Source organism: Saccopteryx leptura, chromosome 2 (assembly GCF_036850995.1).
Source record: "Saccopteryx leptura isolate mSacLep1 chromosome 2, mSacLep1_pri_phased_curated, whole genome shotgun sequence".
Taxonomy (NCBI): domain Eukaryota; kingdom Metazoa; phylum Chordata; class Mammalia; order Chiroptera; family Emballonuridae; genus Saccopteryx; species Saccopteryx leptura.
In genome coordinates, this window is record NC_089504.1 from 133844253 (window position 1) to 133866370 (window position 22118).

The 22118-nt window shown below is 56.9% G+C and overlaps 1 protein-coding gene across 4 annotated transcripts in view; it reads left to right on the top strand.

Moving 5' to 3' along the window:
• The window catches only part of HDAC7 (histone deacetylase 7), a 37379-nt gene that overhangs the window by 13928 nt on the left and 1333 nt on the right, over window positions 1–22118 (top strand). For 2 of the 4 annotated variants that reach the window (XM_066368849.1, XM_066368853.1), the window contains exons 2-25: window positions 2271–2321; window positions 5286–5473; window positions 5610–5700; window positions 5996–6107; window positions 6699–6814; window positions 6949–7074; window positions 7529–7620; window positions 7810–7920; window positions 8058–8238; window positions 8442–8638; window positions 8859–9032; window positions 10179–10398; window positions 12076–12209; window positions 12369–12489; window positions 12724–12773; window positions 13985–14092; window positions 15076–15131; window positions 15257–15344; window positions 16671–16790; window positions 17024–17121; window positions 19134–19252; window positions 19926–20059; window positions 20325–20409; window positions 21929–22067. In XM_066368849.1, coding sequence (XP_066224946.1) covers window positions 2271–2321; window positions 5286–5473; window positions 5610–5700; window positions 5996–6107; window positions 6699–6814; window positions 6949–7074; window positions 7529–7620; window positions 7810–7920; window positions 8058–8238; window positions 8442–8638; window positions 8859–9032; window positions 10179–10398; window positions 12076–12209; window positions 12369–12489; window positions 12724–12773; window positions 13985–14092; window positions 15076–15131; window positions 15257–15344; window positions 16671–16790; window positions 17024–17121; window positions 19134–19252; window positions 19926–20059; window positions 20325–20409; window positions 21929–22067 — 2911 coding nt within the window. The remainder of the gene's footprint in view (window positions 1–2270; window positions 2322–5285; window positions 5474–5609; window positions 5701–5995; window positions 6108–6698; window positions 6815–6948; window positions 7075–7528; window positions 7621–7809; window positions 7921–8057; window positions 8239–8441; window positions 8639–8858; window positions 9033–10178; window positions 10399–12075; window positions 12210–12368; window positions 12490–12723; window positions 12774–13984; window positions 14093–15075; window positions 15132–15256; window positions 15345–16670; window positions 16791–17023; window positions 17122–19133; window positions 19253–19925; window positions 20060–20324; window positions 20410–21928; window positions 22068–22118) is intronic. The other 2 variants (XM_066368851.1, XM_066368850.1) reach the window with 2 other exon arrangements.

Sequence of the window (22118 nt, forward strand, 5' to 3'; positions counted from 1 at the left end):
CACACACACACACACACACACACACACACGTGTGCACGCGCATATGCATGCAGCTTTTCTGAACAGAATTTAGATCATCACTCAGCATCCAAAACATCCCTTTGGGACCAGGTAGCAAACCTACAGAGTTCAAGGCCATTAGTTTTTTTCCTATCCAGACAGTGTGCATGGTGTCCGGAATATGTGGTTACCAGGGGAGTGAGGCGCAGAGAACTAGGCTCTGTTCCCAAGTGTGCATGCTGCTAACCAGCCCTCAGGCAAGGACTGAGGCAGGTCGGAGAGAATTACCTGGAAGCAGAGACTCGAGGCCTGATACGGCCTCTGAGAGTCTACCCAGGAGCCTGGTTCAGAAAATTCTCTTGAGGGACCAGGTCCTAAGAGAGCCTGCAGAAGAAAGAGGAGGTCCTAAGAGAGCCTGGGATAGGTGCCACCATGTCCTGGGGTGGGGAGGCTGCCTCTCACACCAGTGTTCCTTGGACTCACAAACCTTGAGAAATATTCAAGCCAGATCCTAGGCAGAGAGCCGTTGTGTTAGAGTCACTAGTTTCTAACAGAGTCTGCTGTGTGCCCAGCAAGGTGTTAAGTGTAGATGGGTACGTCTTACAACTGACACTCCAGAGACCGTAACTAATGAGTGTCCAGGTGGTGGATGCAGAATGGGTGCTCTGGGAAGCCAAGACAGGTCAGGGTGAACTTCATGAGGACATAGGCCTGGGCTGTACTTCAAAAGATGGGTAGAGTTTGATTAGGTAGAGTGGCATTTCCATACTGAACACTGTCATTTAAAGCAGTGGTCTCCAACCCCTGGGACACGAACCGGTACCAATCCGTAGGTCATTTGGTACCGGTCCGCAAAGAAGAATAAATAACTTACATTATTTCCGTTTTATTTGTATTTAAGTCTGAACAATGTTTTATTTTTTAAAAATGACCAGATTCCCTCTGTTACATCCGTCTAAGACTCACTCTTGACGCTTGTCTCGGTCATGTGATACATTTATCCGTCCCACCCTAAAGGCTGGTCCGTGAAAATATTTTCTGACATTAAACCAGTCCGTGGCCCAAAAAAGGTTGGGGACCACTGATTTACAGTATGGGGTCCTGGTGTTCAAAGGCAGTTGGTGGGAGCCTGTGCTGGAGTTGCCCCTCCCCCAGCAGCGCCTGCCTGCAGGGAGTTCTCCTTTTCAGCCCTGGAAGAGGAACTGGGGCTGCCCCTTACACACAGACCCAGAAGAGCAGCACTCACTAGTTGTCCTTCAGAAAATACTTCTTTGGTCTGAAAAAGGCTTCTGTGTGTTCACTAAATGCCCCTTTAGATGGCTTTCCAATGTCCTGGCCTCCTGTCTCCTTACCCTGAGCTGGGACAGCAGGAGGGAAAGGGTCCGTCTTGGACAGGTGGCCTCAGGACTCACCTCTGTCTTCCCGCACCCCATCCAGTGTCTACACTCTGGAGGGTCTCTCTGCTGCTGACATGCTCTGGCCCTCCCTAGGGTTTCATGGGTTATGAATGGGCTGGGGGGCTGGGCTGGGGTTAGGAGACTGGTCAGGTGGCCATTCCCAGAAGGAAATAGTCCTATTTCAAACTATTCAAGAGAGGCTGAGCAGTTTTCTTCTGGGGGTGGGGGGGGCAGGCTTCAGGACACAAAGTCGGGCAGTGGGAGGAAAGGTGTCCCTGCTGGGAGGTCCTTGGGCTGTGCGCTCCAGACCCAGCACTCACAGCTCCCACCAGCTCTGACTTGACCTGCAGGCTGGGCTCTGGTCCCTCCCCTGCTGTGGAGACTCTGTGTGGGCTCAGCGCCCCTTCTGGAGGACCTGCTTCTCTCCCTCTCTCCTGGCACCTTTAGCACGGTCACCATGGTCTCGCCAGCCATGCTGTCCCACGTCTAGCCCCACCTCGCCTCCCAGCCCTGGGCCCAGGGAAGAGAGTGTCTGAGCACACTGGGAGAGCTGGGGGCAGTGCTGGGTGAACTGGGCCTCCTCAGGTTCTTGCTCTGGGCTGAGCTTCCGCAGGGTGAGATGTCTGAGTCGCTTAGTGGGTTGGATGAGGGAGAGGGAGCTGAGGGTTGCTCTCATCCAGCACAGGGATTTGAGGGAAGGAATGGGGTGGAATTTTCTCACTTTGGTGAGCTTTCGGTGGAGTGCCAAGTTTTGGAGCACCGGAGCTGGACAGGGGGCTCCCGGCGTGGCAGGAGCCTGCCTGGCTTGGCCCTCTGTCTCCCCTGCCCGCCCCCTCCCTACAGCCCCTCCACTCATCTCTCTTCTCTCTACAGATGGGACCCAGGTGACCCCGGGTGCCCACCGCCCCAGTCTCCCTGGCACAGGTAAGCACTAGTCCTCAGGGAGACTGTGTTGGGAAGTGGAAGATGAGGATGGAAGGACATGAGGAGGGCGAGGAGCTGAGCCGTGGTCGGCAGGGTAGTTGGCGGAGTAGCCAGGGTCAGGAGGTTGCAGTTCTAGGGAGAGGGTGCATTGGGGTGTCATGGAAAATGGTGAGTAGTGGAGATAGGAGGCATCTCTGGGTGCAGGTTGGCCCCAGGGCTAGGAAGCACGACAGGAAGAGGAAAGGCAGGATGCTCTTCTTGTCCTTGCCAGATGCAGTGAAACAGGAAGGCAAGTAGGAAGCTAATATTTATACTCAGGCCCCTGCCTCACATCAGGCTCACGTTCTCAATGGTTGGCGCTGTCAGTCCTCATGCTGGCCCTGCAAAGTGGGTGCGGCAGGCCTTGCAGGTGGGCTGGGAGGGGAAGGCGTCCTCTCCCTGGTTCTCTCACCTCTCGTGCCCCCCGTCAGGCTGCACCGGGCGAGGAGGGGAGTGGATTTCCCGCTGCTGCTCCGGTGAGGAACTGCCTGCAGATCGCAATATGTGATGAGGGCCAAATGAGAGGAAAACTGATTAATGTGATCATCTATTCATTTAAGAAACATTAACTTCACCACCTATAATTATTTAGTCTTCCTAGATGTGTAATTTTCTAAAAATTAGATACAGAAATTAGAAAAAGATAAAAGAAGCAAACATTAATGAACCCCATCTCTGTGCCAGGGCATCTTCCTAGGCTTTTGGGGGTTACAGAGACTTGATTCATTGATTCAACCAGTGTTTATTGGGTGCCTATCAAATGCTAGGTACTGTTCTAGGTGTCGTGATAAGAAGCAATAAACAAAACCAAGTCCTTGTCCTTGGCACTTAACTCAGACATGGCCCCTGCCCACACGGTGCTTCTAGGGCACAGGACTGTCAACGTGGTTGAAATCCAGGGGGTGCTGGGCTGGGTCCCGGGAAGAGTGAAGACTGGCTGGGCTGGGAAGAAATGGTGGGGCCTGGAAAAGTAGAATTGAGAGTGAGGACAGCACCGGCAGAGGGACATTGTGAGCCAAGCTTAAAGGACAAAAGGCACATGGGCTCGAAACAGGATGGGAGCCAGGGGCTGAAATGGGGGGTTTGTGTTCAGAGGCAGGCGACAAAGGCTAGAGAAGCCGGGCTAGCACCCAATTGTTCAGACCTCTAAGTCACCAAGAGCATTCCCAGGTTTTCGGGCAGAGCCCCCGCCCCCCCCCCCCCCATTCCCAGAAGCCTTCTGCTTTGGGAGCCGTGGTGGTGCCGGGAGAGAGGGATGGGGCCGCTCACGGTCTCCATCTGTGTGGCTGAAACCGCGAGCTTCAAGTCTGGCGGGCTGCCTTGGCTTCCTCGAGGTCCCTCTCGCATCATCAGGGGAGTCACCCCCAGAATCCAGGATACCAGATGTGGAAGGACTGAGACGCCTCCTGGGATGGGAGTGTGTTGGCATTGGAGGCCTAGATTCAACCAGAATGACTCTGGGCTCCCTGGATGGATGTATAAACAGGGATTGGGGAATCAAAACTGTGCATTGCCTGCTATGGACCACATCTGGGTACACAGCACCCAGAGAGTTGTGGGCACCTCCCTGCTCTGCTCCTCACTCTCTCCGTTTCTCGGTGAGAGCTGTTAGAGCAGGTGCCCCTCAGTTACAGCCTACTGGCGGCCCTTTCTCTCTGCCCAGTGAGAAGCCCCCTTGAAGGGAGGCAGCCCTCTGAGAGCTGATGGAAAACAGCTGGAGCACTGGCCTCGGCAGGATAGGAACCCATGCTCTCAACCTGACCCACATTGGTGGCCTTCACCTGAGCCACCTTTCTTATTTGGGATAACAGAATAGTAACAAACTACCTCCCAGGTCCTGCGGGGAGATGAGGTGAGATGTTGCAACCACACATGCACATGGCTACAGCTGTTCAGTTAGTGACTATTAATGATTGAGTTGGGCCTGGAGGCTGTGTTTCCTGACGCCCCTGCTGGTGCTTGGCTACAGTGCCTTCCAGTCTCCCGCAGCCTCAGGCCCTGAGGACGGCCGGGGCTGCCCTGTGGGGATGGCTCAGCATTGGATGAGCCAAAGGAGGCCTCTTCAGAAATGTTCCAGGGCTGTGTGCCCTGTCAGGACACCTGCCCCCCCCCCCCCCCCCCCGCCTCTCCTTCCCCAGGAGCATCTCCTGCTGCTCAGCCCAGCCTGGCCCCGCTGGCTGTGCTAGTGGAGAACCTGGTCCGGCAGCTAGTTATAAATAGCCCCTGCACCCACAGCCTTGGCAGGGTGCTCCTGGCAGGAGTGCAGAGGACACTCGAGAAGAGGCAGCTGAGCCACGTCCTCGCCACTGCAGGCCAGAGCTGGTGTGAGGGTGCCCCAGAGCAGGGTCCGTGGGCACGTGGGCTGTGCAAGCCTGGGGTGGCGGCCAGGGTTGGGCTGTAGGTTTGAGGCACCACTTCTTCACCGGATGGCCTGGGCTGGAGTAGGGAGGCTGGTGACTGAGGGGGCCGGCTGGAGTTTATCTCTGCATGATCAGTGTCTTTGAGCACAGCTCACTGGGGGCTGCTGGGCCAAATTCTGCTTCCAGAGGGCAGAGGGAAGCAGAGGGCAGGGCCCAGAATGTACTAACCAAAGGGCTTGAGCACATCTCCGAATTCCTGCAGCCCTAGCCTCTCACTTGGAGAGGCAACCTCTTCAGTGGAAAAGCTGTGCTCAGAGGCAGAAGGCTCTGTTCGAACCCCACCAGCGATAGACTACTGGGTACAGTTTAGATCACCTCCTTTCTTGTGGGTAAAATGGAATTGAAAACACCTACTTATAGGACCGTGGTGAGGATGAAGTGAGGAAAAGGCCTATGGAGCACGTTTTATCACTTTGAGTCAAGTGGGCCCGAAGGAGGCTGGCGAGGCTGTAACCATGCACTTGCAGACAGTTCCGCTGACGCCGCTCCCGTTCTGTGTGCTCAGGCTGCCCCAGGCCCCGTGAAGACGCGCCCGGCCCTCAGCCCCAGCCCATGGACCTGCGGGTGGGCCAGCGGCCCGCGGTGGAGCCCCCGCCGGAGCCCACGCTGCTGGCCCTGCAGCACCCCCAGCACCTGCACCACCACCTCTTCCTGGCAGGCCTGCAGCAGCAGCGCTCGGTGGAGCCCATGAGGGTAAAGATAGAGCTCCCTGCACACGGCAGCCTTGAGCTCAGCCCCCAGGCCCCCTCCCCCCCTCCAGCCCTCCCTCAGGCCCTTGTCTCAGTCCTCACCTCCTTGCCCCTTCCTGGGCGGCCGGCCCTGCCCACAGCTGTCGATGGACACGCCGATGCCCGAGTTGCCAGTGGGGCAGCAGGAGCAAGAGCTGCGGCAGCTTCTCAACAAGGACAAGAGCAAACGAAGTAAGGACGGAGGCCTCCCCGGCCCAGGGTCCGTGGCCCGCCCAGCGGGCAGACCGGGGCTGGGGTGGGAGTGACGCCAGCTTGGGTCTCTCTGCCTGGCAGACCCTGCCTGTGGATGTGGGTGTTGGTGGAGACGGGGTCTGGGGGATCTGAAGTGGGGCCTCGGGCTTGGCTTGTGCCTGAAAAATCCCTGGAGCACCTCACAGCGGAGGTGTGGGCGAGGCTGAGCGCAGAGACTGTGCAGGCGGCCGCCCGTCCACCCACCCCAAACCTCCCCATGGCTGCGCGCCCTCAGGTGCTGTGGCCAGCAGTGTTGTCAAGCAGAAGCTGGCGGAGGTGATTCTGAAGAAACAGCAGGCAGCCTTAGAGAGAACAGTCCATCCCAGCAGCCCCAGCATTCCCTACAGGTAAGGCCCTCGCCCACCGGCTCCCTCGCATCCCTGCCATGCCCTCTCTTCCCTGTGTGTCCACCCGTGAGCACTCACATACCCCCTTCTCTTCCTCTCAACTGCTTGTCACCCGATCCTTGGGCCTCACCACCCTTTGTGATGCTTGCCCTCGTCCCCTCTCCCGACGGACACCTGCTCTCTTCTCTCCTTCAATCATCTCTTCCTATCCCCCCCAGGCCCTTTCTCCCACACTGGCTTTCTTCTTCCATGAGTCACTTCGCTTTTTCTGTTTCTCCTAATCATAAAAATATCCTGGTTCCTAGAGCAGGTTCTTCCCACAAGGGATCGTCCTCAGTGTGTCTGTGTCCCTGGCTCCTCTGCCTAGATCAGAGGCCGGCCTGTGGGCTGCTGGTAACAGGGGTGGCCCAATGCTGCCACCTGGAGATGGCCCCTGTTCCTGCCAGTCCCACACTGCCCGCCCTGCCGGCTGCCAGCTCCCCTGGCAAGCCCCGTGGCCGTGCTCAGGAAGGGGCCCCTGTGGAACACGGTGGCTTCCAGGCCTCTGGGCATCCCCACCCCTCTGAAGCAGCCTTGGCACTGACCCCACAGAACTCTCGAGCCCTTGGAGACGGAAGGAGCTGCCCACTCCATGCTCAGCAGCTTTCTGCCTCCTGTTCCCAGCCTTCCCAGTGACCCCCCAGACCACTTCCCTCTGCGTAAGACAGGTGAGTGGGGCAGGCAGGCAGACCCTTCTGGGGAGCCTAGGGGGCGGGCCTTGAACATGGAGTGACTGGGAGGGAGGAAGCATGGGCAGAGGGGAGGAGGGGGTGTGGGGCCGAGCCGTGCTGGTGCCCCACAGTCTCTGAGCCCAACCTGAAGCTGCGCTACAAGCCTAAGAAGTCCCAGGAGCGGAGGAAGAACCCTCTGCAAAGGAAGGAGAGTGCCCCGCCCAGTGTCCGGCGGCGGCCTGCAGAGACCCTTGGAGGTGAGGACCAGCAGCGGGGGTGGCTGATCTTGTCCTTTTGGGTCAGATCCCTCCAAGATGGGTCCCCTCCCTAGGGTTTCTGTGGGTGGCTGTGCAGGGTGTGTTTGACACACTTGCCAGGGGGTGAGTTGGGGCTGAAAGCTACCCCTGCTCTGCTGGTTAAGCTGACTTCTGCCCAGAAAGGGCACCTTAAAAAAAAATGTTCAAAGGCCCTGGCCTGCCTTCTTCTTGCCCTTTTGGGAGGATAGCAGGAAGCAGAGTCCACCCTCCCGGCTCCTGGCCCCTGCCGGGCCTGTGACTGTGCCGCCCTCTCTCCCCAACCCGTCCACCCTCCCGGCTCCTGGCCCCTGCCGGGCCTGTGACTGTGCCGCCCTCTCTCCCCAACCCGTCCACCCTCCCGGCTCCTGGCCCCTGCCGGGCCTGTGACTGTGCCGCCCTCTCTCCCAACCCTCAGACTCCTCTCCCAGCAGCAGCAGCACGCCTGCGTCCGGGTGCAGCTCTCCCAACGACAGTGAGCACGGCCCCAACCCCATCCTGGGCTCAGAGGTAAGGCCTTGCTGGCTCCGCTCTCTGGGGGCAGTTCTGAGGCTCAGCCTTCCTCTCAGCAAGTGGCCCTGCCCAGGCTGAGGCTGCTGGGTCTGGGCAGCCCACCCAAGCCTCTGGGGTGTTCTGGGGAAGGTGTGCCCAGGGGTGGAGGTCTGGGGCCAGTGACCCCTGCCCTGCTCCCCATGGCAGGCGCTCTTGGGTCAGCGGCTGCGGCGGCAGGAGACCTCTCTGGCCCCGTTCGCCTTGCCGACAGTGTCCTTGCTGCCCGCAATCACACTGGGGCTGCCTGCCCCTGCCCGGGTGAGTGGCGGAGGCGGCCTCCCCCGTGCCAAGCTCCCAGCTTCCTTCACTCCCGTCTCCCGCTGCCTCGCCCCCTCACCTCCACTGCTCTCTGCTGGACACTGCTCCCCTGTGATTCCGTGCCGCCTCTCCCCTAGGCTGATGTTGACCGCAGGACCCTTCCGACTCTGGGCCCCCGGGGGCCGGTCATAGGGAGCCCCCACACTCCCCTCTTCCTGCCCCATGGCCTGGAGCACGAGGCGGGGGGCACCTTGCCCCCTCGCCTGCAGCCCATCCTCCTTCTGGACCCCTCAGTCTCTCACAACCCCCTGCTGACTGGTGAGTCCCGCTGCTTCTCCAGGGGAGGGGCAGGCCCCTGCACCCCGGTAAGGGCCAAGCTTGGGACAGGTTCCATCCTTCCTGCCCCTTGTGCTGCCCCCCATCTTTCTGTGCGTCTCCCTGCTGAGTCCCTGCCCCCCACCCATGCCCATGCTTCCTTTCTGTGGTTCCCTCCTTATGCCCCCCCACCTCGTTCTTTCCAGTGCCCGGGCTTGGGCCCCTGCCCCTCCACTTTGCCCAGTCCTTGCTGACCACCGAGCGGCTCTCCGGGTCAGGCCTCCATCGGCCGCTGAGCCGGACCCGCTCAGAGCCTTTGCCCCCAAGCACCACTGCCCCCCCATCACTGGGCCCCCTGCAGCCCCGCCTGGAACGGCTCAAATCTCACATCCAGCTGATCAAGGTGAGGGGAACTGGCTAGGGGAGGCGGGGAAGGGTTGCGTACCTGGACCCATGGGGGCTGAAAGAAGAAGGGGGGCTCTGGAAGAGGAGGGATCTGGAGGGCCAGCGCGAGGATGTGGCCCCTGGGGGCCCAGCCAGATAAAATGGCCACCCAGCCCACCACTTCCCGCCACACTCCCACACCTCAGCATGGCTGCTCAGCGGGCATCTTCCTCCCCCAGAGGCCAGCCAAGCCAAGTGAGAAGCCCCGACTGCAGCAGATCCCGTCCGCTGAGGACCTGGAGACGGATGGTGGGGGCGTCAGGCCGCTGCGGGAGGGCAGCCTGGAACACAGGGAGTCGGGCCACGGGCCGCATGAAGCCAGAAGCCCCCTTTCTCTCCAGCAGCACCAGCAGGTATGGCAGTGCCCAGTGCCCCAGACGGGTGGTCAGGAAACGCTGACGCTGGGACCTGGAGTAGAGGGATGGGAGGGAGGGAGGATATTACTGTAGGAAGCAGCTCTGAGACCTGTGGTTGTCCTGCCAGATTCATACTGAGGTGCAGAAACACACATACACTCACACGCACACGCACCCATATACGAATGCGTGCATACCTGCAGGCAGGCACTTGGCACTTACATGCACACTCCAGCAGCCCACCAAGCTTGGGGAAGCCGTGTCCCTTGTCCGGCAGTGGGCTGGCCTTCATGGAGCCATGCACTCCTGCCCTAGCACTTCTTCTGTGGCCAGCGGTACTGTTTCCAGGAAGGTGGCTGGGGCTTGAGTGGGGCTGAGCGCTCTCACCGTGCGAGCCAGGCCGTAGGCGGGAGTGTGCTCAGCTGCTGTAACCAGTACTGTGAACTGGGCGGCATAAACCACACAGATCCAGTGCCTGAGCTCTGGAGGCGGGACATCTGAATTCAAGGTGATGAGAGGGTTGGTTCCTTCTGAGAGCTGTGAGGGAAGGAGCTGCTCCAGGCCTTTCTCCTCAGCTTGTGGACAGCTGTCTTTGTTGTCTTCCATCTGTCCATGTCTGTACCCATATTTCTCCTCTTTATAAGGACAAGAGTCATAGTGGTTTAAGGCTCACTCTAATGACCTCGTGTTAACTTTATTACCTCTGTAAAGACCCTGTCTCCAATTAAGGTCACATTCCGAGCTACCAGGGGTTAGAGTTTCCTTCACAAATATGAAGTGGGCCCGTACGACGTGGTAACAGTCTCCACACATGCAGTGGTTCCCTATTTCCTCGGGTGGTTGTACAGCCCTCGGACATGAGGTCCTGGTCAGAGTTGGGCCTAAGATCCTTTACCTGGGTTCTGGCTGTGGAGTCCTGAGGACCCAGGGAGCTCTGGGAGAATGTGGTGGTCAGACCTTTGTGGGGCTGGTAGAGGTAGGGAGCTTAGAGTCAAAGGCCAGAGCCTGGCTAGAGGCAAGACTAGAGGCATCGTGAAATCTCTCCAGAAAAAGCGTCTGCATAGAGGTTTCCGCAACCTTGGGCAGGAGCATATGGAGCAGGATCCTCGGAACCTGGAGACTGAGGCCCCCTGTGTCCTTCAGGTATTCCTCTGGGAGCAGCAGCGACTGGCGGGGCGGCTCTCCCGAGCAGGCGCGGGGGACTCTGTGCTGCTGTCCCTGACCCAGGGCGGGCACAGGCCGCTGTCTAGGACTCAGTCATCCCCAGCTGCGCCTGCCTCACTGCCAACCCCAGAGCCCGCCAGCCATGCCCATATCCTGCCCAGCTCAGAGGCCCCCATCAGGACCCTGCCCTTCACCACAGGTAAGACCTGGGTTAGACTGGGGCAGGAGGAAGGAGTTGGGGTACACAGAGGCTCAGACAGGAGTTCGTGTCTGTGTCCCGGTATCATTCAGGGTGGTTTTCGAGGCCACAGGGCACTCTCTTGGTCTTGATAGATCTACGCAGCATCTGTGAAGCAGGGCAGTAGGTGGCGGGTCTCATTTTACATGTGAGAAGCCCAGGCTTAGGAAATCTAAGGTGACAAGCTTGTGGTCAAATAGCAAGCTGGCAGTCAGGCTGCGCTAAGAATTGCCAGGATCCCCTAACAACTAGTTCAGGCCTTTCAAAAATATTTATTGTTTTGGCTCTGCTTGTAAAAAAGAGCTTAACAAGTTTTAAAAATGCAAAAAAGCATAAAAACAATGAAAATCACCGATCAGTATCCGACCACCCAGAGGCAAACACTCTTTTTTTTTTCTGAAGCAGGGAGGCAGAGAAACAGATTCCCGCATGCACCGAACCGGGATCCACCTGGCATGCCCACTAGAGAGTGATGCTCTGCCCATCTGGGCTGTTGCTCCATTGCAACCAGAGCCAATCTAGCACCTGAGGCAGAGGCCGTGGAGCCATCCTCAGCGCCCAGGCCAACTTTGCTCCAATGGAGCCTTGGCTGGGGGAGGGGAAGAGAGAGAAAGAAAGGAGAGGGGGAGGGGTGGAGAAGCATATGGGCACTTCTCCTTGTATGCCCTGGCTGGGAATTGAACCCAGGATTTGCACATGCCGGGCTGATGCTCCACCGCTGAGCCAACTGGCCAGGGCCCGGAGGCAACCACTCTTAAATGCTGTTATATTCTGTACATTTTTGTTCCGGCCCTATGTGCGCATATAAACACCATATATATACTATGTATACATTGTACCCTGCTTTATTCAGGTAACATATTATGAACACTCTGTGGTGTAATTAATCTTCAGAAATGAGATTTTTGTAGTTTTTCATCATAGTGTTTTATTTTTATTTGAAGATTTCTTACTGGTTGGTTGGTTAGATGGTTACTTATTTTCCTCATTTGGATTTCCTTGTACATAAATCTTCACTCACCGCTGAGATTGTTTTCCAAGGGTCACTCTTAGGGAGTGGCACCCCTGGGTTAAGCGGTGTGAGCATCTTGAAGACCTGCCGTCCTGAGCCGTGCTGAAGGTGGCCATCCTACTGGCCGTGTTCTGGGCTGTCCCCTGGTGTCCTGCTGGTCAGGCTGCCACAGCCACTTCCCCAGACTGCACCTGTCTTGTCACAGGGCCCAGTGTCACTGTGGGCTTCACAGCTCCTGGTGTTGGGTTTCCTGAGGAATTTTTTCTCCTCTTGCTTTCCCTTGGTGGCCTATTTGAGTCAGGACATCTAGTGTGAGACCCCACATCTGGCCCCTCTGTTAGGCTCTGAGTTGTTGAGATTATGGTCAGTGTGTTAGGCCACATGAGAAGGGTCACTGTGTCAGGGAGGTAGTGGCCATGTAGCAGCATTGGCAGGGGCCATGTTGGGGTGGGTGTGAGGCGGTGAGGCTGCCGGAGTAAGCAGCTGGGGGTGTGAGTTGGTGTTAAGGGCCACAGTTCAGGATGGGGTGTGTGGCGTGTGTGTGTCAGGCCTGGTTCCGTGTGGGCTGGTGGGGGGCAGACGTGGGGACTCCCTGGAGTCCTAGCTCCGACCCCTGCTCCCACCAGGGCTGGTCTACGACTCAGTCATGCTGAAGCACCAGTGTTCCTGCGGAGACAACAGCCGGCACCCAGAGCACGCAGGCCGCATCCAGAGCGTCTGGTCCCGGCTGCAGGAGCGGGGGCTCCGAAGCCAGTGCGAGGTGAGGGGGCTGCGGGCTGCAAAATCGAGGAGGTAAGAGTATGGAAGGGAAGCAGGTAGAGGCCTTGGGGCTGGCATGAGATGACGGGGCAGGCAGGGTGGTGGTAATGGCAGGCAGGGGGCGAGCAGGGCCTCAGGAGCTCTGTGGGCCCTTCCTCAGTGTCTCCGGGGCCGGAAGGCCTCCCTAGAGGAGCTGCAGTCGGTGCACTCTGAGCGGCACGTGCTCCTCTACGGCACCAACCCGCTCAGCCGCCTCAAACTGGACAACGGGAAGCTGTCAGGTAGGGACCTCCTGGTGTCGGGGGCCCCCCGTACCTCCCCTGGCACCCCTTGCCCACCCATCCCCAGTCTCGTCTGAGCTCTGCGCAGCCTGTTCCTCCAGCATCCTCAACATCCCCGCGCCGCCCGCAGCGCCCCCGTGCACCTGCCCCAGCCCCCTTTTCAGGGGCCCCCTGCTTCCTGACCAGGCCAGGGGCTGAGGGTTGCGCTCACACACACTGGGTCTCTCTCCACAGGCCTCCTGGCACAGCGAATGTTTGTGATGCTGCCCTGTGGTGGGGTTGGGGTAAGTGTGCCCGGGGGTCCCAAGCAGGCATTGCCATGGGCTCTCAGATTTCCTCCTTTCCATTCCCTCAGGCCCAGCCCCTGCTTGTCCTTGTGGTTCTGCCAGACATGGTGGGCCAGGGGGTTTCCCATAATGCCCCTCTGCTGGCTAGAAGCTCCTTGTGGACAGGTGTGTCCTCAGCCCACCAGGGTCTCCTGAATGTGGAGCCCTGTGCCTTGCACTTAGAGAAAGTGCGTGGTAAATGTCGAGTGAGGCCCAAAACGCAGGGTCAAGATCATCTCCCTGCATAAGACCCCAGGGGTTGGGATTGGCCATTTCCCTGGAGTGAGCCTCCAGGCAGAGTCGGGCTCCGGGGTCCTTGGGGACTCAGGCGCTTCCTCCTACTCCCGCTGTCCTCCCGCCCTCCTCACCCTGCTTGGGGGGCTTCCTGCCTCCCCAGCAGTGCTCTCCTGGCCCTGGAAGGCCCCGCAGTGGTTCCCCAAACCGGGACGGAGGCCCAGTTCCGGAGGGAAATGGGAGCTGTAGCCAGGGGGCTATTGGGAGGGAGCCAGACAGTGCCCTGTTCACAACTTCCCATTTCTTGCCACTTTCTGATTTTTCCAACTGTTTTTGCTTCTGTTTTCTTTTCCCTCCTCTCCCTCTCTGTCTCTCTCTCTCTCTTTCTTTCTCCAGCCTCTTGAGACTCTCTCTGCCTTCCTCGCCTCTCTTGGTCCGCCTCGCCCTCCCATCTCCCCATCATGCCCCCCGGCCCCTCCCTAGCCTTGAGGCCCAGGGACTGGGTTTGGGGGGCCTCCCGCCTGGGCTAGGGGCCCTGAGTGGAAGACAGTCGTGCAGACGGCCCCTCGAGCTCCGACCGTCCCGCAGGGCCTGAGCAGAGCCAGCTGGGGCTTAAAACCCCCTCCAGGCCCAAACCCCAAGTCCCGCCCAGGTAACGCCATGCCCCCTCCTCTGACCGGGGAGGCAGGCGCCATGCCGCCAGCAGAGTGCTGGCCAGATGCGGGCTGGTGATGTGGACTGAGCTGGGAAGGAGAGGCCGTGCTGGGACTGGGGGACACAGGAGGCCGTGCCTGTGGGTGGGGGGGCAGTGGGGTGGCAGCCCTGTCTGCCCAGCTCCCTGCCCCTGGGGTCCGGCCATAGGGTGGGCACCACCGTGGGTCCTGGCTCCTGTGGGAAGCCTTGGATGATGCGGGCCCTGACTCTGGCCCCCACAGGTGGATACTGACACCATCTGGAATGAGCTGCACTCCTCCAATGCAGCCCGCTGGGCCGCCGGCAGTGTAACCGATCTAGCCTTCAAAGTAGCTTCCCGGGAGCTAAAGGTAGGGGATCTGGGTTGAAGGTGGGCAAGCCACGGGGAGGTAACAAGATGGGGCAGCAAGGAGGGCCAGGCCCAGAGCCCCAGGCACCTCATTTCTTATGGATAGCACCACAGGGTTTTGGAAGAGAAATCGAGAGCTCTGAGGACTAAGATGAGATTTGAGCCCTAGGTTCATGTTACTTGGTGGAGAGTCCAGCCACTGTGACCCTGGACCTTTGGTCTCTAAGAGATGCAAGGTCATGGTCATCCAGGATCACTTAACACAGACCCAGTGTGTGTCCATAGGCAAGTTGCAGAGCGTCCCTGGACCTTTGTGCACTGGCAGATTGGTTCTTCGCAGTGCTCAAGTTTTATAGACTGCGCTGGTGCTCTGTGCTGGGCACCTTATAAAGGCTTGACCTGAGGTCCACCCTCCACCCCCATTGTTCAGGAGCTCAGCTCAAGGTCGTCACGGTGTCATAGCCCCTTTGTGGGTCTTTGCAATTAAGGGCACAGCCCTGGGTTTAAAATCCTGGCTCTGCCGTTTACAACCATGCAACTTTGTACATGTTGCTTAACCTGTCTAAGCTTTGGATTTCTCCTGTCTGTAACCTAGAGATAATAATGTTTATCTTATAGAGATGTTGTGAGCCTTAGACAACATTTTCCTCAAAGAGATGTTGTGAAGATGAAATCCAGTGTTTATAAAGTGTTTTAGCACAGTGCCAGGCACGTGGTTTTGGCTCTGCAAACAGCTATTGTTATCACAAAGTGCTAACAGCCAGGACACACCAAGGCAGCGGGTCCTGTACTCACGTCCAGCCTGAAAGCAGGGGATGCTCAGCCTGGGGGTTCGGTACCAGGGCACTTGATATCCATCCTGGCCACAGTCAGCTGTTGCCCTGTGGCTCCTCCTCTGGGGAGGAGCCTGGGGCCGGGGCAAGGTCATGGAGATGGGGTCCGAGGGCTGGCCATTTGGTTGATCAGCATTCTTTCCATTTCCAGAATGGCTTTGCTGTGGTTCGGCCCCCAGGACACCATGCAGACCGTTCTACAGCCATGTAAGGCCTGGGGGTGGGTGAGCCTCCTGGGGCTGGACAAGGCCAGAGTGAGTGGAGAGAGGAGGCTGGAGAGGTGGAGGCACGGGAGGGAATGGGCTGGCAGGACCTCTCTTTCCTCCTGCCAGGGGCTTCTGCTTCTTCAACTCGGTGGCTATCGCCTGCCGGCAGCTGCAACAACAGGGCAAGGTCAGCCGGACCCTCATTGTGGACTGGGTAGGTTCCCATGCCTGGCCCCACAGGAGCACGGTGGGAAGAGCCCCGAGTCTGACTCAGAAAATGTGGTTCCATGTCCTAATTGTACATTGTCCTCCTGAGCCTCAGTTTCTCCCTAGTGTAAAGTGGGGCTAAAGAAAACACCCACATCACAGGGGCTGTTGGGACACCCAGAGGAGATGGTATATGGGAAGGCCTTCAGCCATAACAGACTCCTGCAATGGGAGGAGCGATTTGAGTGCTGTCTTTTGGCCTCTATTGGCTTCTATCTGCATTTCCCCTATAGGTAGTGACAATAACAGGAACAGCAGGCAACCCTAACATACTACTAATCTCCTCCAGACACGGATGGTTTGTACATAGGGCATATTTAATCCTGGCTATAACTTGGTTTTCAGATAAGCAAAATGAGCACAGAGAGGTTAAGTAACTTGCACACTGCCATGTACCTCGTACATCCTGAGACTGGGATGTTTTTACAATTGATTTTAGAGAGACAGGGAAGGGGGGAGAGAGAGAGAGAGAGAGAGAGAAACAAACAAACATTGATTTGTTGCTCCACTTATTTAAGCATTCATTGGTTAATTCTTGTATGTGCCTGATCGGGGATTGAACCTACAACCTTGGTGTATCTGAACGATGTTCTAACCAACTGAGATACCTGGCCAGGGCTCTGAGACAAGTATGAAGCCGGTGGTTAGCTCTAGTGCAAATGCATCTTAAGTACTAAGCTATCCCACTCTGCACTGACACCTGTGCGGGGGGCTTTCCTGTGCAGAAGCTGAGGGATTGGAGGAGCTTTCCATACTCGCACCCGTGCGTGGTCCTGTGAGTTACCAAGAGCAAGGGCATAGCTTCTTTTAGGACAGGTGATGCTGGGCCTCGTGCACCTGCCCCTCTAACTGACCTCGGTCTCTGTCATCACCCACATCGATCTGGGACCTGGGAAAAGACTCAGTAGTGAGGGTGACTGTCATGTGTAATCCTGTGTTCTTCCGTCTCCTGCCACTAATCCAACCCCAGACACACTCTCTCGCTGTCCGGCATGTGCTTGGCACAGCCCCTCCCCTTCAGGATCTCATAGACGCTCCCGAGTGCATGTTCTATACACACCTGTGCATACACGGAGAGACTGAGGCTCAGAGAGGGCCTATGGACTACATGCGGCTACTCAATAGTGTAGCTCTAGGGGTCCCAGTTTCTTTACCCCAGTCTAGGGTCCTGACCCTCAAAATGGTCACTGACCTCAAATCCCTTCCAACCTGTTCCAGTCTCCATTTCTCTGCTTTCAGACCTTCCCTAATGCACTGCCCATCCCCCACACAGGATGTTCACCATGGCAATGGCACCCAGCAAACCTTCTACCAGGACCCCAGTGTGCTGTACATCTCCCTGCATCGCCATGACAATGGCAACTTCTTCCCGGGCAGTGGGGCTGTGGGTGAGGTAAACGTGTCGTGTCTACCCCTTCCAGCTTCATTGACTCTCCCTTGTGACCCTGACTCGGCCTGTCACAACTAGCTGTGTGATCCTGGGTAGACTGTTTAGCCTCTCTGATCCTCAACTTCTTCATCTGAAAGTGAGGAAGGCGTATGAGCTGGTCTCGCAGCACTAACATCCTGGGCTTCCTCTCCTGACACTCTGCTCGTCTCATGTCTCTCTTGTGTCCTGTTTTCCAGGTGGGAGATGGCAGTGGTGAGGGCTTCAATGTCAATGTGGCCTGGGTCGGAGGTCTAGATCCCCCAATGGGGGATCCTGAGTACCTGGCTGCCTTCAGGTAAGTGCTCTGAGGGCCCAAAGGAGGCCTGGCCACCCTCTCCTGCCCTTTTCCTCAAAAGCACCAGGTTGGAGGCAATCATTTGGCTTGTCAGCCTGTCCTCATTCAATTGCCAGACATTATATAAGCCATCCCAGAACCGGGACAAAAAAAAAAGGAACAGCATTGTTAAACTGGCCTCTAGTAGTCCCCAGTCGCAATAGGAAGACAGGAAACAATGGGAAAGCCAAAGGGTGCTTTATAGTCACACATTACCAAGAGCCAGTGTTAAGCTGAGTGCTGGGAGACGGGCAGAGTGAAGTGAGCAAAGCAGCCACGTCAGTCAGAAAAGGCTGCCTGGAGAAGAAGGTGGGCTTTGTGCAGAAGATGAGAAACTTAAATAGTGGAGGAAGAGGGAAAGCAGAGGATGTCCATATTGAGGGATTTGCTTAAGAAAAGCCACTCTAGAAGAGCAACGTTGGGCTCTGTACAGGAGCCCTTCTATATTTCACTTGGGTCCCTGGACTCCATTTGGGAAAAGGGACCCAGGAAGTGTGTCTCTAAACACTTTTCTGGAGATAAGTCTCCATGTGAGCTACTTCTGTAGGAGCCTTGGACTGGGTTCCTGGCATCTGTGTGCCCATAGCCCTGGGTCTTGAAAGATACCAAAATGGACCCTAGAGGTGGGTCAGGAATGGAGGAAGGCGGCTGTGGGGGAGGGGGGCACTGGGGCCAAGGAGGAGAGATTGGATCTGGGTAGCCCAGAATTTCAGAGTCTAGTTAGTCATCTTGGTCAGCTCTTAGGTGGTGAATGGCAAGGCGTGGTCAACTCAGTCCAAGGTGGGCGGCAACTAAGTACTGAGTATTTCTAGCCCCTGAGGCTTAGTGACCTGTCCCTTTTCTGTGGCCCTGCCCACTGTGTTCTACACACACACACACACACACACACACACACACACACACACTCCTCTTTCATACCATTTGGTACCCTGTCACTGGGTGGCCGAGTCCTTAGGTCAGTGGTTCTCTAACTTTTTGAAGTCAGGGCTCATTTAAAATCCTACAAATAATTGTAGGCACACTATATACGAATTTCTGAGAAATATGTTATAATAATTAAGTTAAATATTAAAATATATAAAGTCCAAGCGTGCTTTTATGGTAATTAAATGAAATAAATATGACAATTAAATTTATTCTGACATTAAAAAACATTTTTATGTTACGTTTTTTGTTATGCTTTTTAGAATTCTTAAAAAAGGGGTTGAAAAATTAAAAAATGACAAAAAGTTATCTTTTTATATACATAGATACATTCTTAGTAAGATTTAGTAAATTTGGCAGGTCCCAGTGCGAATGTGTTAAGTTTTTTCATTCTTGTGTTTATGAGAAATATGAGCCTGGTGTGTCCTAGTGATTTCTTCAATGTTTGGGTATATATTTGAAAGGCAAACTCTCATTTCCTCGTCAATACTTTGAAGAATTCCTCTCTTTTTACTCTTAATTGTGTTGAGTGCAGAAAAGCCCCACCATACATATCATCTTAACTTTACACCAAACAAAGGATAGAAGAAACTTGCCTCCAGTCTTTCCGAGGAACTGGGGGTAGTGTAAACAATCCAGCACCACAGCTTAACAGCCTTTTGCAACCTAATCTGGCAAGTGAGGTGGGGAGTTGGGCAGACTGTCAGCTTATAGCCAATTCCCCACACCTCTGTCCCCCAAAAATCTAAACCCCAGAAACCCTGTTGGTTTTTTGGTCCCCAACAGGCACATATTTCTCTGGAATACCACAGGGCGCACCTTTTGAGAACCACTGCCTTAGGCTGTACCAGGGACATGGGTGGCCAGACAAGGTCAAGGAAGTCAGAGGGACCCACTAATCCTTTTGGGATATTGGGCATCTTGTAGTCCTAAGAGCAGGTGCCCCACAGGGAAGTTGGTGGGAAAGGGCTGGCTCTAGGTGAGGGCCCGTGGCCTCTGTCCCCAGCAGCCCTGCAGTGTGATGAGCCCTCCATCTTGCACCTTCACAGGACAGTTGTGATGCCCATCGCCCGAGAGTTCTCTCCGGACCTGGTTCTGGTGTCAGCTGGGTTTGATGCTGCCGAGGGTCACCCAGCCCCACTTGGTGGCTACCATGTTTCCGCCAAATGTAAGGAGGGCCCAGCCCAGGGGAGTGAGGGCTAGGCTGGGAGGGGAGGACTGCCCACGTCACAGGGAAGGCGCTGTGTCCGGCCCAGGACCATGAGTGAGGTCGGGGGCATGGCCACTGTCCCTGGAATCCCCTGAACTTTCTTGGCCCTGCACAGCCCAAGGCCCTTTCTCATGACCAGCTCCATTCACTTTGGAAGGCTTGACTGAGTCACACACTGAGGACACGAAGAGCTCAGCCATAGGACTCCCCCACTCTAACTGTGTCATTCCCAGGCTGGGCTGGCATGGCAGCTTCTGAGGGAGGATGGGGAGGAACAGTGCTCTCTGGACAGAGGGAGCTCACTCAGCCTCCTGGGCCACAGGGCCTGCAGGACGCAGAGAGAAGATGGTGTGACTCAGTGGAAAAGACATCTGGCTGGAGTTGATGCCCCTGGTTCAAGTCCTAGCCCTGCCACATACTAGCCGTGGACCCTTGCTCAAGTCTAAGCCTTGCTGAGCCTGAGAGGCATACTAATAGGTTTTACGTAGGACTCCCGTGAAAGCACTTGGGAAAGGAGAGTTTTGCATCTGCCTCATAATTCACAAGGGAAGAAGCAAGCCGGGACGTGGTAGGCAGAGAGGGTCCACCTCTGCTCCACCGCACCCCCCGTTCCTCGCCCCCAACCATCTAGGTTTTGGGTACATGACGCAGCAGCTGATGAGCTTGGCGGGAGGTGCAGTGGTGCTGGCCTTGGAGGGTGGTCATGACCTCACAGCCATCTGTGACGCCTCCGAGGCATGTGTGGCTGCTCTTCTGGGCAACAAGGTGAGCTGCTCCCTCTATCCCTGCCTCTGTGGGACAAGGAGCCCGGCCCTCCCAGGATTGCCCCAAAGAGCAGGGTGGCCAGGCCTGAAATGGGGGGGACAGAGCAACGCCTCTTCCCCAGGTAAGGTCTGGAGCCAGCACCTCTGCCTTAGGCAGAGCCAGAAGTATGTGCCTAATGTGCCGGAAAGCCAGGGTCTTTGGGGTGGGTGAGAGTTGGGTTAGGGGTCCCCAAGACTGGTGGCTAATGTCCTATTGTCTTCTGTAGGTGGATCCACTCTCAGAAGAAGGCTGGAAGCAGAAACCCAATCTCAACGCCATCCGCTCTCTGGAAGCTGTGATCCGTGTGCACAGTGAGTGGAGAGAGGACACCAGCTGACCCCAGACTTGGGAGAACCTCAGGGGTGCTGTCCCCAGTGGCCAGGGCCTCAGAGCTTTGACTGCCAGCCAGGCCAGGCACCCTGGGGCTGGTCAAGAGTAGGCTTCCTATAATGTTACCCCAGCCAGAATGGTGGGGCACCCACCCCAGGAGTGGATACCCACAGAGCCCTCCCGATGGGCCCAGCAGGGACCACCAGACAGTGGCATTTGCAAGTCAGGGCTGACCGTCCATCTCAAGCCCCAGCCCCGGGTCAGGGCCAGAGATTCAGCTCCACATAGGCCATGCTTGCTAAAAGTGCTGGGTCCTGGCCCTGGCCGGCTGGCTCAGTGGTAGAGTGTTGGCCTGGCGTGCAGGAGTCCCAGGTTCAATTCCCGGCCAGGGCACACAGAAGCGCCCATCTGCTTCTCCACCCCTCCCCCTCTCCTTCCTCTCTGTCTCTCTCTTCCTCTCCCGCAGCCAAGGCTCCATTGGAGCAAAGTTGGCCCGGGCGCTGAGGATGGCTCTGAGGCCTCTGCCTCAGGTGCTAGAATGGCTCTGATCGCAATAGAGCATCACCCCCTGGTGAGCGTGCCGGGTGGATCCCGGTCGGGCGCATGCGGGAGTCTGTCTGACTGCCTCCCCGTTTCTGGCTTCGGAAAAATACACACACACAAAAAAGTGCTGGGTCCCACCTTGACCCATAGTGCTGGCTGCAAGGGTCTCAGGAGTTCTGCCCACTTTGGGGGCTGGGTCTTAGAATAATCTCACATTTGGAAAGCATTTACATTTTCAACTTCAACTCAGCATCTAGGAGCACAAAAATGAATAAATTAGATTCCTCAAATCTGGGGCTCAGTAGGGAAGTGCAGGTAACTTAAAGATGTTGCTGGAACTTCGTATGGACCCCTCATGCCAGCCAGGCTCCGGGCATGTTCCCTGGACTTTACTTCTCACAACAGTGGGCAGGGTGGGCATGTCCACGTGGGAGCCCAGGGTGGTGAGCGGCTTGCCACTGGCCATGCAGAGCAGCCGTGATGGTCAGCTCTCCCAGGCCTTCTCTCCTCCCCTCTGCTCCTGTCTGTGTGCTGGACTGACCATTGCGTGGGGCTGATGTGAGTGGAGCCCTGTGCTCCCGGAGACCAGGGCTCAGATCTGGGAGATCCCGCTGACCCAGACCCTGTTTGTGGAAGTGGGCCCTACTGGTGCTATGGGAATGGGTCAGAGGTGACCGTTCAGCCAAAGGGGTGGGAGAATGGCTTGGCCACTGCTAGGCCACCTGATAGCCGTGCTGACTCTGCTCTGCTCACCTTAGGTCTGTGGGGGCCAAGTCGAGGAAGGCATCGTGCTGAGGGTGGAGGCGGGTGAGAATCGACCCCAGGCTGAGGATATGCCCGCTCCTCTCAGGCACTTGGCCTGGGATGTGCAGTCTCATTGTCAGTCTGGGGTGTGTGGTGTGGCAGACTGGAGGACTTGTTTCTCCCAACCCTTTCTGACTCGGTTTCTTGTCCCAGGTAAATACTGGGGCTGCATGCAGCGCCTGGCTTCCTGTCCAGAGCCCTGGGTTCCCAGGGTGCCAGGAGCCGATGCAGAAGAAGTGGAGGCGGTAACCGCACTGGCGTCCCTCTCTGTGGGCATCCTGGCTAAAGAGAGGTAATGCCAGACCCCTGGCCAGCAGCCTCTCCACCTTTTGAGCCCTCGCTA